The 15609-nt window shown below is 29.6% G+C and overlaps 1 protein-coding gene across 1 annotated transcript in view; it reads left to right on the top strand.

Annotated features, from left to right (window-relative positions):
- Positions 1-15180, top strand: part of LOC142330674 (WD repeat-containing protein on Y chromosome-like) — a 101507-nt gene extending 86327 nt beyond the window's left edge. Inside the window, 4 exon segments of the mRNA XM_075376120.1 lie at positions 3149-3323; positions 5828-6037; positions 8768-8865; positions 15066-15180. Of these exon segments, the coding sequence (XP_075232235.1) occupies positions 3149-3323; positions 5828-6037; positions 8768-8865; positions 15066-15180 (598 nt within the window).
- The last annotated feature ends 429 nt before the right edge of the window (positions 15181-15609 follow it).

Raw genomic sequence — 15609 nt, 5'->3', positions numbered from 1 at the left:
CAGTGTGTCCAAATCTCTGACATCCAAAGCAATACAATTGAGTTTGGATAAATGGTCGTATGCCCAATCTAAGGAATCCACTTTTATCTTCTATATACAGTTTTGAAGATTAACACATGCGATGCAGAAGATCTAACTTCTCCATTGTGTCATGTGTTCACTCATCGACACGCTACAACATCTTATTCTTGAAGTTTCCCAATGATTTCTTTCTCAGTGCAGTTCAATAAGTCTTCTGCAAATTCCCACTTCTTTTGAGAAGTTTATTATTCAATGTGTGAAACATCAATGTTCAAGGCTTCAATATTCTGAGCATTCATTAGCTGTAGTGATTGTGAGTTAATAACAGTTTCTATAAATGATCCAGTAGTTCTTTTTCTGGACTTCTTTACAGGTCCTCCTGCAACATCAATGTTTCTAATCTTCCTACCTTCCTCTTGCACAAAATACTTCAGAATCAGTCCGATGCTCTTCAGTCGAAAATCCTTCTTTTCCTTGTCTCTACACTCTTCCTTATCACTACTATATGCTCTTCCTTTGTTTTGCTTCTGAAGTCAAAGAGTGCCTTGCCTGGACAAGGGTTTTTACCTGGATCCTCTGGCACGGACGTTGAGAAAGTAGAAATATGCATAACCTATAGAACCATCAGTCAATTTGTTGTAAAGTGCGGGTGAAGAGACATTTGGACATGTCCCTGGATCATTGATACTGCCTGGGTTCCCCAGTCAGCTCCACCCACAAATTTAATCCAGGCTGGGGAGTCAGGTACTGCCTGACTCATGATACCGACATTCCAGGGCTCACACATTGCAATAAGGGCTCTCTAATGTTTGTGAATGGCTTTGTTTCAAAATGATCAATACTATTGTTGTTTGAAATAAAAATACAATATTATTAAATTCCTCTGCCTCATGAATTGGTAATGAGGTAACAAACTTGAGTCCTTTTGTGCTTTTGATGAAGTTACCTGATAAACTTCATTCCCAAATTCATTCCCACTTTTGATAACTTCCCACACAAGTTTAGATTTATTAACATTTAAATTATCATAATATAATCTTTTAGTATCAGGAATTCTTGAGCATAAATCCCTTAGTAATTTTTCTAATAATTGTGGAAGCTATTAGACAAATTATATTTTTATATTTCAGGAAATCCATAGCGCAGAACTAGATTTTACAATTTGAAATACTTCACATGTTTGGTTTTTATGTTTTTTTCTTATATACTCGTATATGTTTAAACTGTTTCTTTTTTATTAAACGGTAAACTAGAAAAAAGCCTTCTGAAAAGCAATAAGAAAATTTTTAATGATAATATGATTTCCTGGAGTAAAATCCTTGGATAGAATCTCTGCTTCATGAAATGCAAAAGATAAAGAACCCCAGTGAGATCACACGATAGTCCAACCTCAAACAATGTTGCATAAGGACGGCAAAGTTTCTTGCATGGCTTCTCCAAGCAAAAGGACTTTACTGGACTTAGTAGCCCTTTGCCATCTTTATTTCTTTAACAGTCACTGCCAAGGTTTTCCTTTCCAATTCAGAATCAGAGCAAAACCACAACCAAATCTCACAAACTTGCATCAGTTGACAATAAGCATAACTTGGTCATGCTTTACATTCTCAAGTGAGCTGCAGAGATCTTCTCCTCAGGAGATCAAAGTCACTACATCAAGGTCAGTGGTGACTTTAGTGAAATGACCAAAGCTTCCTTTTAGCCAGAAACCAAGATCACAACACCTCCCCAAGAAAATCAGTACTCCATTTTAAAATGTACTCAATAACAAAACAGATTAAACATTAAATAATTTCTTAAGATTAGTCATGGAATAAAAATAATTACTCTAATAAAGTCTAAAAATTCTAACAGAATACAGTTAAGAAAAAGCACTGAAGCTATAAATCACTGAAGCACCAAAATCAAAACTAATTCACTGAAAAACTGTGAATATTTTACTACAAGTGATGATAGAAAAAGTAAAATAAAACAAAGAGCTTGAATAATATTAATAGTAATAATATTACTCTTAAAGTATTTAACTTGCAGATACATTTAATATTAATAAAGACATGAAACGAATATGAATGAGCTCAATGAAAATTGGGCCTCATGAAGAGATGAGGCCCATAGTCTGTACTATGTACTGTCTTCACAGTACATAGTCCAAATCACAACTGTTTTCATACAAAATGATTTCACATTAAAATCAAGAAAGAATGATCTTAGTGAAATAATATTGCAACATGGCAAAGAAAAATTAATTACCATGCCAGGAGAGACAATTTCTAAAAAAAAGAAAAAAATAACACAAAAGAATGATCTTAGTGAAATAATATTGCAACATGGCAAAGAAAAATTAATTACCATGCCAGGAGAGACAATTTCTAAAAAAAATAAAAAAATAACACAAAAAATGGTTAAATTTTTTTCTTTCAATCATATGTAAAAACTGAGAGAAAAAAGCTCACAATAAACTAAAGAATAAAAGGAAAGTTAGAAATATATAGAGGAAAAAATAAATAGAAAATCATAACAATAAATAAAGAAAGATTATTTATGAAAACATAATATAATTAGTTTATTTCAGTAGAACTGTTTATGTTAATGTGACACATTGAATTTATTACAAACATCTTCAACCAAAATTTAAAATAATCATTTTTTTAGTTTATTTTTTTAGAATAGTGGAAATTAAAAAAAATTGGAATTAAGAATTTGGATAACTGAAATGCAATGTAAATAAAACATCCTTATAAAGGAAATTACTGACTACAAGCAGTGCAAAAAAAAATGTTCATTAATTACAGCAATATCCATAAGATGTATTAAAATTTAATTTTCACTAATTAAAGTAATGCAAAATACACTCTAGTTGTTGCAACTGACCAACTTTTTAAAATAAATAATTAACCTTCGACCATTTCAATTGCCAAGCTCATACACATGTTAATTGAACACTGTGACTATACATTTAGCAACATTTTGTCTGTAAAATCAATGCTTTTTGAGCTTTGCAAACAGTGTAGCAAAATATTTTTTTTAATTAATGATAATCTACTATTAATATTTTTTTTTAAATTAAAATATAAATCTCATTATTATGTAATTGCATTTGAATTTTAAAACAAAGATATTTCAATTACAGTTGCAGTGTTGATAAAACAGTAAGATTCTGGACATTAGGAGGACAATATATAGGAACATTAGGTACTCAAACTTGGATCCCAGTTTCACCAGATCATATATTTACATCAGATTCTATGAAAGAATATCGTGTGCCTCCAGATATCAAAAGAATTGCTTCTGAGCAAACATTAAATGTAATAATAACTAACTATTATTTAATCTAGCAAAATCTTTATTTTTAATTACATTGAGATTAATAGCGATAAAAATTTATTTAGAGATTTTTAGTTTGTATAATAACAGGATATATAGTATATAATGTAATAGATCATAGTATCAGTTTTAATATAAAGAAAAATAATTATGAAAATTAAGAACAAATTTAATTTAACGTATTGTATTTTATGAGATTAAATTAAAAAAATCTCTTGAAACTTAAAAATAGGATTTATACGTACTCTATACTTAGTGCCCACCTTTCACTGTTATCTTTAACTAAGAGGGATTAGTTCTATAAAACTAAGCAGATATTACAAATCTTAGTTTGATATTTTATTTTTTAATGCAATGCATTTCTTTTTGGTTTCTTTACTTATATAAAAGTTATATGAGAGTTAATAACTCTCATATAATTATTTTTAACTCTAAATTTTATACTATTCTGTTGTTTTTTTTGGTTTTTTTTAATATAATAATAATTCCTTTAAGTTAATTCTTTTTGTTATTAACAAAAAATATATATATATAAAATATATTCATTACATTAGAAATTTAATTGATTAATCAATTTATTTTGGTTAATAATTTGAACTTATAGTTAACATTTAATCCATATCAGTTGAATTTTACAACTGTAATTTAACTTTGCTACACTTGCTCTTCCCACCTAGCCAGAGGACTCAGCCCCCCTACCCCCACTGTGTTCCTTATGGTTGTGAGAATAATACTGACATAACAATTAAGCCCGAAAAGTTCTCTTTCCTTCAGTGTTTTCCTCATTCTTGACGTAGAAACTCTGATATGTCCCTGCTGTAGACAAAGCTACTGTTCAAGTCTGGGTAGAGTACTCTTTGTCAGCAGCAGATTGAGAATCGTGCCCTTCAGCTGTTTCAGAGGACCAAAATTCAGGCATATATTTTTTTTAAATTTTGGCAAATAATATCAATAGTCAAATCTAAAACCTAAAAATCCATTAAATGTGCTTATTTAAGCTAATTAAAACAATAATTAATAATAAATTAATAAAATATTAAATATATAAATATTTTATAGATATTCAAGAAAAAAAATTCATCATTAGCAATATTGTTAATCTAACTGGATATAATGGCCCTAAGGTATAAATCTGCAGTTTTATTAAAATCCATTCAGTAGTTTTTGCATGATGCACACGTAGGTACAACCCTCATTATTTTATTATTGTGTAGATGTACTGCTTACTCATTTAATTTCTGCTGTACCATTTCCATGCTTTCCAGCCAATTGATGCTTACATTGAGAACTTAACTGGTCACAATTCAGTAAAGAAAAACATACCTATGTATTGTTTTTTTATTTTTTGTAAGATTTATTTGACTTGACTGATATGGTTTCTAGTATTAAATTAAATGTTTCTTCAAAGGTTTAAAGATTTTTCTTTAAATTCTTTTTTTTAATTAAATCTTAATAAACAGCAATTAATAAAGACATAATTCTTTCTATTTCGACTACCACATTCATGAAAGATATATTATACGTTACACCCTTTGTATTTGTTAAAACTTCTTCCAGGAAGAAACATTTCAATTTTTGAAATAATCATTTTCAGTCACAGTTAAAAATACATTTATGCTATTATCATTCCAACCATCAAAAACATTATTTTCTAATGGATCCAACATTATTTTTTTAACGTAATGGATGCATTACGTTAAAAAAAAAACAAATGCTTTCAGTTGTTTCTTTACTCTAGCAAATTTGTCTTTCTAGTTTTCCTACTTCTCTTATATTTGCACTACAAGTCCAATGCGCTGTAAATAAAATAATAATAATACTCATGATTATGTGTAAAAGTTTTTTGATACATGAAATGCCTGCCCGAGTAGAATTATTAAAATCCAAGACATTCCAATTGGAAGGCTGAGATAGTATCACAACACCACTGAAGTCAATCATTGTTATCTTTTCTGTCAGATTTTATTTTATTCTCTTTGTTTAATTTATATTAATTTTCAATTTGAATTTCTCTTTCACCTTTAGAACACACTCCTTATATTGATGTTTTTAACTTTCTTTTGTACTAATTTTTTTTTTTTTTCACTTTGGACTATTACTCTGTATGGTATTCAGTAAGCTACTGTTATGCAGTTAATTTTGCAATATCTTTGCTAACTGATAAGGAATTAATTTTTTTAAATCTCTAACTGTACTGTGTCCTATTAAACAATTTGAATTAATATATAGAGTCAATATTTTATTACAGCAATTCTATAATTAGAATTTAAAACATTTTTATTTATTTTGATTTCTATTCATGTAAACAGTGCAGTGGTTTATCATGTATTTTGTATATTTATCCCTATTGTTATTTGAACTAAATAATTTGATGATCTCATAAGATATTCAAAATCTGTAAATTAGTTATAATTTAATTTTATAATAGCAGTACAAAGTTTTATAATAAGTAGTGGTCAAAAATGATTTTTGTTATGTTCAACAGATTATTGGGCACACCTCTCGTGTCTATCAGTCAGATGATGATGATGATAGAAAGCACACAGTAGAGATGTCTTTACGTCATAAAAATATAAAACCATTAATTTATGGTAAACGTTTGAAAGAACCGTATTTAGGTCATCACTTCAAATTGCCATCGAGGGGACTAAGAATAAAGCATACGCCAAAAATTAACTTGAAGATTGGTCCTGTTGTAAGAACAACAATTATTTTTTATTTGTTATAAAATACTAGTAATTTACAAATGCTTTAGTTAAATGAAAAAGAAATTGATAAAAATTTATTTTTTCACTTAATGCCTTATTTGTTCTCCCTCCATTTTTGTACTTTGGCAGAGGTATCTGCATCATTAGAATCTGCATTTTCATTTTTTATGTCTATTAACCTCTCAGTTTTTAATTAATATTTTATGTTTTTAATTTAATTTCCACAAAAAATGTTTTAATGAACCACTCCGTAAAAATTCTAGATGTGAAGGAAAAAATAAATTTGTTTAAATAATTTTACATTGCCACTAGGTTGCAGTTTGCAAGTTTATTGTTAGTATTGAAGGAAAATAAAAGTGTATGTGTGTGTTTTATTAGCATTGCATAAATCTTTGTAAATGTTTCACTGAGGAAGATGGAGAATTCCTAATCAGGGATATAGATCACAGTAAGAAATTTTATGAGAAAAAGATAAATTTTTATAACCAGTAAAATATATATATAGGCTTAGTATTCAGAAATAAATTTTCCAAAGAAGATCCTCAATAGATATATGTTAGGAGTTAAACATATTACAGGTTTTCGATACATGATTAAACATATTCAGATTTCTGGAATGGATTACATTCCAAATAACTAAAAAAATAAAATGATGCAACTAAAATCATTAAAACAATGAAGAAAAAAAAGATTGGATTTTGTGGTACAATGTTAACCCAAATGATATGAAATGTTGGAGATGATGACATTTGAGAAAAGAAAAGTAAAATTAGAAGAGGGTCTTGTTAAAAAAAAAAACAATTCTTGAAGTTTGTACTTCATTTATCTTTACAACCACTCAGCTGTTCAGGTAAACAAAGTTAAATTTCATTTTAATATAGCATTATTACACTAAAATTTATACATAAAATGAACTTAAACATGATGAGGGTAATGCTCAAGTGAAATTATTGCCCTAATTATTCTTTACTGACAAACAAAATGACTTGATTTTATTTGAAATTTTACTAACTGAAATCAATTGTATGTTTAAAATGTGTTTGGTTTATATATGAATAGTGTTACTGTTTTAATGATGGCCATGTTAATGTTGAAGATGAAATTTGCAGTGGTCACCTCTGTACATCGAAAATTTAAGAAAAATGTGAATTGTGAAAGTGGAAATCAACACCATCTCAACAGAAATCTGAATTAGATAAGAGCAAAAAAAGGTTATACCAAAAGTTTTATTTTGTTTGCAAGAAATTGTTCACTATAAATTCATTCCTGATGGGTAGTCCGCAACCAAGGAAATAATCATCAATATCATTCATTGTTTACAGCAGTGCTAGTCAACCTGGTCCCTATCACCCACAAGTGAGCATTCCATCAATCATGGTGGGTGGCAGAGGATCTGTCTGATACTGTAGCAGTTTCCTTTTTTTTTTAATTTGACTTTTTTTAAAAATTATCATACCATTATTTAAACATTCTCATTAGGTTTTCATAAAATTACCCATGACAATTAAATTTCAGAAAATATACTTACTATTTGTATTGCCCATTCATAAGTTTAGTTCACATTACCTAAGTGAAAATAAATACTCGTATCATCTTCTGAAGTATTATCTGAAAGGTAATTACCGGAAGCTAAACAGGAAAAAGAAAAGAAAGTGAAAGTAAATAACACCATAGTGCAACCACAAACAAAAGAGCCTTGCCCCAGAATAGCTCATGCATCTGGTCAGTACGCAGTTAGATTTGTGAGAGTGAGCACGTGTTTACAGTTTCAAATGAAATATTGTGAGCTGTGCTTGTGAATATATGAATATATGAATATATACTTTAACTTGCTGTAACCTCTGCTTTATAAATTATATAAAGTAAAGTTACTTCCCTACTTTATAAATCACCATTACTGTGGAACCGGTGGACAGTTAGAAAATTTTACTACTAACAGAGACAAAAAAGTGGGCGGTAGGTATAAAATGGTTGACTACCATTGGATTTCAGGATGCAGTAAGAAGGAAACATCTTAAAAAACAAGAAACAAACAATTGGAATTCTTGCGTGGCAGTGCATCCAGCACATTGATCCATTCTTTTCAAAGAGTAGCTGATGTGATACAGTGTAACAACTCTGGAGCATAGTGTCACTATACTCTCCAAACTTGGCAACAGCTGATTTTTACTTGTTAACTCACCCCAAAAATGCTCTAAAGGAGAAAATATACAACACTAATTTTTTTAATAATATTTCATTGTAACAGCCAATGCAACAAAGCAACTGAGGATGATATCTCAAAACGGATTCCAGGAATGGAATCCAGTTATAGACATCAGCAAAAGTTGCAACTACCAAAGGAAATTACTATAAAGAAAATATACTGTAATACTTTTTCATAAAAGCAGTGTTTGAAATAAAAAAATATTTCTGGGAACTTTTTGAATGTATACTTTCTGTAGGTATATATAAATTTAATAAAAAATTAAGATCTACTGTCTTATTTTAAACTGAAAAAATATTGTTTTTCCTTGAACCACCAAGATGGTTCACTGATGACTGATGAGTTATTATCATAAATATACCACAAACAAAAGACTCCTAACAGTTTTTATACAAAAAAATTGTTCTTCAATTAAAAATTAGTTAGTATATTATATACATTGTGTATAATGGATACGTGCATGTGTGTATGTGTGCAAATGTGTTTAATGCATAATTTTCTTCTTTCACAGATCCAACTGTATGCAAATATGACATTACAAAAATTACAAGACATTAATGAAATCTCATTACCTCCTACAGTACCTATAACAGGAAAAGAAAAATCTAAGTAAGCATCAAACATTTTTTAAGAAAATAAATATTAATAAAAAACTGTTTACTTGAGGATAATATATATGAGCAAATAGATAAGATAATGGCAAATATATATTTGTTCATTTGTCTCTGTTTGTTTGTCCCATCCTATATAGAATAATTCCATTAATTTTTATAAAATAGTAATTGAACAATTCATCTTAATTCACACAAGTGACATAAGACAATTTAAGAAAATGAGATGGCAGGTATTGGAAACAGTTAATCGAAAGCTCATTAAGAATGTAAAAAAAGGCTTGAAAATCAGATCTTTTTAAGATTTATATTATTCCTCTGTACTGTTAAATTTAAATCCTTTAAATAAAAACAACCTTTACGTAAACAGAATTATTTCAGTCATGACTGTGGATGTGGTATCACACAAAAGTACTTTCATGAAAAATTATAGAAGATATGTATTACCTCAATATTCTGTACTAGGTGGTTTATTTAACAGAATTTAAATATATATACTTGTATTTAAATATATATATATATATATATATATATATATATATATTTAAGGTCCCAGTCAGGCTTGGCATTTTCAAATGCTACAAAAATTGTCAATCATCTTATCCTGTAAAGTAATACCCTAATGGTGGTCCTGGAAGTTAAAAAAAAACAAAAAAAAAACATGTGTGTGTATACACACACACACACACACACACACACGCACGAGGTCTGCAAATAAAGTAATGAGACTGGTTCAGAAAAACTTTTTATTTACAATCTAATTATAGATGGGTGCATGGATAAATACAATTATAAAGGATAAAGGATAAATAATTATAATAAAAAATAAATATAAAAAAAAAATTCATTAACTGAGAGTGCAGTGTGACAAGGTTCATTGTCATGATGTAGCAACCAGTTGTCTTTGATGGCTGGTCTCACATTGGCAACTCTTTTCCGCAGTCTTTCAAGAATTTCTCAGTTAATATATTGATTTACAGTCTGTCCTGTAGGCAAAAACTCCTTATGGATAACGCCATTACTATCAAAGAAACAAATTAATTTTTGATTTGCTCATTTTCGCTTTTTTGGGACATGGTGAGATTGAAGGGTGCCACTCCTTGCTCTGGCATTTTGTTTCTGGGTCGTATAATATCCAAGATTCATCACCAGTAATAACATTTTTTTAGAAAATCAGAACCAGTTTCAATTCGCCCTAGAAGATCATGGCACACTTCCACCGTGTTTTTTTTTCTGTTTAACAGTGAGGTTATTTTGGGACCAATTTTGCAAAAATTTTCATGTCTAATTTGTTTGTCAAAATTTGATGCACTGTGGTATAGTTAAAATTCAATTGTTCTGCAATCATTCTGACAGTTAATCACCGGTCGTACCATATCAAGTCTGTGATTTGCTTAACAGACTTCCAGAGCACGGATCACCCACAACTGATTGACGGCCATCTGAAAATGCCTTAAACCACCTAAAAAACTTGGCCTCATGACAGAGCATCATCTCCATAATACTCCCTTTTCATTTTTGAAAAAGTTTCAGTATCATTCTCACAAAATTTAACACAAAACTTGATTGCACAACGTTGTTGATAATTAGTATCACTCATTTTTGTAATGCACAACAAAAACTCATTTTATGAAAAGTTTGTTTATGTCTCACGTGGCAACAATAGACTAAAAATATTAATACCTAATATAAATCAGCTGTTCATATAACCATATGTTTACTAGTAATTTACAGTGTTGCCACTTCAGTTGCCAAAATAAACTAGTCTCATTACTTTATTTATAAACCTTGTGTATTTTTTTTTGTCTTAAGTCATTTGACTGGTTTGATGCAGCTCTCCAGATTCCCAACCTAGTGCTAGTCGTTTCATTTCAGTATACACCCTACATCCTACATCCCTAACAATTTGTTTTACATATTGCAAACGTTGCCTGCCTACACAATATATTCCTTCTACCTCCCCCTCCTAAGTGACTATTCTAGGATGTCTTAATATGTGGCCTATAAGTCTGTCTCTTCTTTTAGCTATATTTTTCCAAATGCTTCTTTCTTCACCAATTTGCCGCAACACCTCTCATTTGTCTCTTTATCCGCCCATGTGATTTTTAACAATCTCCTCCTGCACCACATTTCAAAAGCTTCTGATCTTTTCTTCTCAGGTACTCCGACCGTCCAAGTTTCACTTACATATACAGTTACGCTCTAAACATATACTATCAAAAATCTTTTCCTGACATTTAAATTAATTTTTGATGTAAAAAAATTAAATTTCTGACTGAAGGCTCATTTTGCCTGTGCTATTCGGCATTTTATATCGCTCCTGCTTTGTCCATCTTTAGTAATTCTATTTCCCAAATAACAAAATTCTTCTACTTCCAAAATCTTTTCTCTTAACTATTTTTATATTCAGTGGTTCATCTACATTTCATTACTTTCATTATGTTCTTAGTAGTTCTTGCATAGGACTTCATCCATGCCATTCATTGTTTCTTATAAATCTTTTTTACTCGGCTAGAATTACTATATTATCAGCAAATCGTAACATCTTTATTTTTTCACCTTGTACTGTTACTTCGGATTTAAATTGTTCTTTAACATCATTAACTGCTAATTCTATGTAAAGATCAAAAAGTAAAGGAAGTAAGGAACATCCTTGTTAGACTTCCTTTTTTATTTCGACTTCTTTCTTATGTTCTTCAATTATTAATGCCGCTGTTTGGTTACTGTAAATTTTAACAATTGTTCTCCTATATCTTTACTTGAACCCTAATTTTATTTTAAATGTTTAACATTTTATTCCAGTCTATGTTATCGAATGCCTTTTCTAGGTCTGTAAATGCCAAGTATGTTGGTTTGTTTTTCTTTAATCTTCCTTCTACTATTAATCTGAATGCTAAAATTGCTTCCCTTGTCCCTATACTTTTCCTGAAACCAAATTGATCTTCTAACACTTCTTCCACTCTTATCTCAATTCTTCTGTATAGAATTCTAGTTGATTTTTGATGCATGACTAGTTAAGCTAATTGTTCTGTATTCTTCACATTTATCTGCTACTGATTTCTTTGATATCAGTTACTAAATTATACTTCGTGCAAAACTCTATAAGTCGGTCACCACTTTCAATCATTTTCCCAGCCCGTATTCACCCACTATATTTCCTTCCTTGCCTTTTCCAATGCTTACATTCCAATCTCCAACCATTATTTTCATCCCCTTTTATGTGTTAAATTGCTTTGTCAATTTCTCCATATGCACACTCTACCTCATCATCATCATGGGCGCTTGTAGGCATATAAGCATTAACTTAGCGTTATAGTTGTCGGTTTAGGTTTTCATTTTATCCTTATTATAATGATTCTATCACTATGCATTTTGAAATATAATTTTTTCTGTTTAGCCTCCAGAACCACCGTAAGGTATTACTTCACAGGATAAATAACAAAAGGTTCACAGAAAGGGAAATACAAAACATCAAGAAACAAATCTCAAAAGAACTAAACACCCACATCACACAAGAAAGAAGAAGAAAGAACAGTTGATATGAATACCAAACACAAACACAGAACCAGCCTTTCCCAGCTCAAAATATTTAGCCCCCAAGATAACCAATCCACCAACCCAGTAGATAGGTGCAAACATAAGAATAGAAAACATGACTGATACAACTGCAATCACTGAAGGTAGTGTAAACAATGAAACAGAAAAAACATAATCAAGTGGAAGGGAATTGCCCAAGCCAGTAGGCTTCCACTACCAAAATTCATATACAAGAGAATCCTTTATCAACAATACAGTTGATAAATAATACAGTTTTTCCAATTGTTGTTTTACATAACCGGAAAAATACATAGATGATATAAGTACACTGGAAGACATACAACTTATGATATACACTGCTGCCAAAACAGTTATAAACTCAAAATAGACAGTTCATACAACACCAAACCAACCGCAAATGAAACAAAATGAAACCTAAATGGGAAATCAAGCTCGAAAACAAAATAAGCAATGTTAGAAAAGATATAGCAAGAATGAGCACATTATAGTAGAGGAAGTTGAACAACAAATATATTAAAACATGTAAGACATATCATAACAAGGAGAAACCCACAGAAGCACAAGACACTCTAAAACAAAACTAGCAGTGTATACAATGAGTTGAAAAGATACACTGAATCAAATAGAAGAGAGTCACAAAACATCCAGTTCAGCAGAAATGAAAAACAATTTCATAACAGCCTGGAAAAACAAGAAGAAATAAGAGTCATACCCACCAAACACAGATGAAATGAAGGCATTTTGGGAAAATGTATGGTCACAACCAAAACAATATTAAGTAATAGCCACATGGATTACAGAAGAACAGAATAATCATACAAATTACCATAGCAAACACATCACATAATTACAGCAAAAGAACTAACTGAAACTATTCAAAAAACTCACAATTGGAAAGCACCTGGAATTGATCACACACATAAATTCTGGTACAAGCAGTTCACTACACACACATTTAGCAACAGAAATCAATAGAATTGTTAAAGAGCCATGCTGCATGTTGTTTGCTGCATGTGTCATTTCCTAACACAAGGAAAAATATTCATCATACTGAAAAACCAAGAAACACAAAATCCAGCAAATTACAGACCATTTACATGCTTACCGACATTACATAAGCTAATTACATCCAAAATCACACATATGATAGACCAAAATTTTACTTAAAATAACATACTTGCTGAAGAACAAAAACGATGTCAAAAAAGTAGTCAAGAATGCAAAGAACAAATAATAATGGATAGTGTAATCATGAAACAAGCAGAGAAAGTGCAACGAAATAACTACATGTTACATAGATTACAAGAAAGCATTTGATTCGATTCTCCATAGCTGGCTACTGAAAATTTACAAAATTGATCCATATCTACAACACCTTTTACAAACAAAGTGCTTATAGTCTTTCACAATATTCTTCTTAGCATCTTACCTTAACTGGTAGAGCAGATTTAACTACCTATAAGTTTCTTAGACTGAACTTCTATAAGTTTTAAGTCTGGGACAAAATTTAAAAACTTATTCCAACCAGAATTTTCAATAGCAGTAATTATTTTTAATATCAGACAGTTGCTACATTACTGATTTAAGTAAGCATTATTAAAAAAAAAAATTGTTTGTTAAATTCATGTATGTAGGCCTACATATATTTAAAATCATACAATATACAAATCACCAAAACACAGAAGTTGAATTTACCATATTAACTCAAATAATTGATTTTCACGGGATCCTGCAAAGTTGATGACTTTCATCTTCAGTTGAAACTTCTTCTAATCTTCAGTTGTGACTGAAAATGCAGGATCCTGCAAAAATCTATTACTGGAATTAATATGATAATTTTAACTTATCTAATCCATGTGTTTTGATGGTATATTATGTATAATATTAAATATTATTAACACATGTTAATGAATTATTTGAATTTCCCCTAAAAAAATATATATGTGTTTAAATTCTATTAAATAAGCCATCACAAAATACTGATCAATAATTCTGTACTAGGTAGTTTATTAATAGAATTTAAATATAATTTAACAGTACAGAGGAATTATATGAATCTTAAAAAGATTAATTACAGTAAAATATATATATATATATATATAGGTTTCCCATGAAGAGAGGAAGAAACTTTCAGGACTTGTTCTACTGGTAAAAATAATGAAAAAATTTCACATTAACATAGGTCTGGAAACGCTTTGTTATCGAGTTGTTGCAGCTAGCAAAAGATGTCACCCGGATTTCAACTCTAATAATATAAAGAAGCCCTACTGTAATTTTTGGGACTTACGTTAATTATGGTAATTTTTTGGGTTTCTTATGTTATTTTTAGCTGGGAAATATGATAAAACAGGTTCCAGAACTGTAACTACAATAATTTTTAAGATATCCAATGTAAAACACAAAACTCAGGTGTTGAAAAACAAATTTTTTTTTTAGGTTTGTAATAAATACAATAGCTTTGCTATATGACTAATACATTTGAAAGGGAAAACATGTGCAGCATTTCCCATTCTTAAATAAAATTCAACTTTACTTTCTGTCTTTGAATGTCCTCTAATAGTCACTAAGAGTGTTTAAATAAGGGGTTCTAACCCTCTTACAATTAATAAATAATTTCATGTTGTTAATTTTTTTTTTCAGAAGGAAAGTGACTCTTTCAAATAGTTCAGTCACTAAATTTTCAGTAAGGTCTCAAACAATATTAAAAAGAAGTTCTGGTGAAGACAATGTTAGTAAAACACGTTTTAAACATTAGAAAGTAATTTTCCAAATTTATTTGTAAATTTTTAATATATAACTTTGAAAGGACTTGTAATTATTTGTATACATGTATCAATGTAAAAATTACCACTTTTTTAAGCAGGAAGACTTCATATGGAGAATTTTTGCCCTTATTCCATTATAAGCTTGGATGTAATATGATGTAGTCCTTGAGGTCAGGCTGTAAAAAAAGGTTTGGAAGAAGGTGTATACGCAAAACTAACTTAACTATAAGAACAATGATGTCCATAAGTTATCAAGCATATGTAGTGCTGGAATTAAAGGGGAAATATTTTTTATCTTATATAAAGATGTTACTTTTCTGATAATATATTTTTTAATAATTTAGTTTGATATACATAAAAAGATTATTTTATAAAAATGTATTGTACCACTCTTTTTCTAATGTACAGTAGTTTTTTGT

Source organism: Lycorma delicatula, chromosome 9 (assembly GCF_047948215.1).
Source record: "Lycorma delicatula isolate Av1 chromosome 9, ASM4794821v1, whole genome shotgun sequence".
Lineage (NCBI taxonomy): Eukaryota > Metazoa > Arthropoda > Insecta > Hemiptera > Fulgoridae > Lycorma > Lycorma delicatula.
The sequence above is the reverse complement of the archived record's forward strand: the minus strand, read 5'-3'. Positions and strand labels throughout refer to the sequence as shown.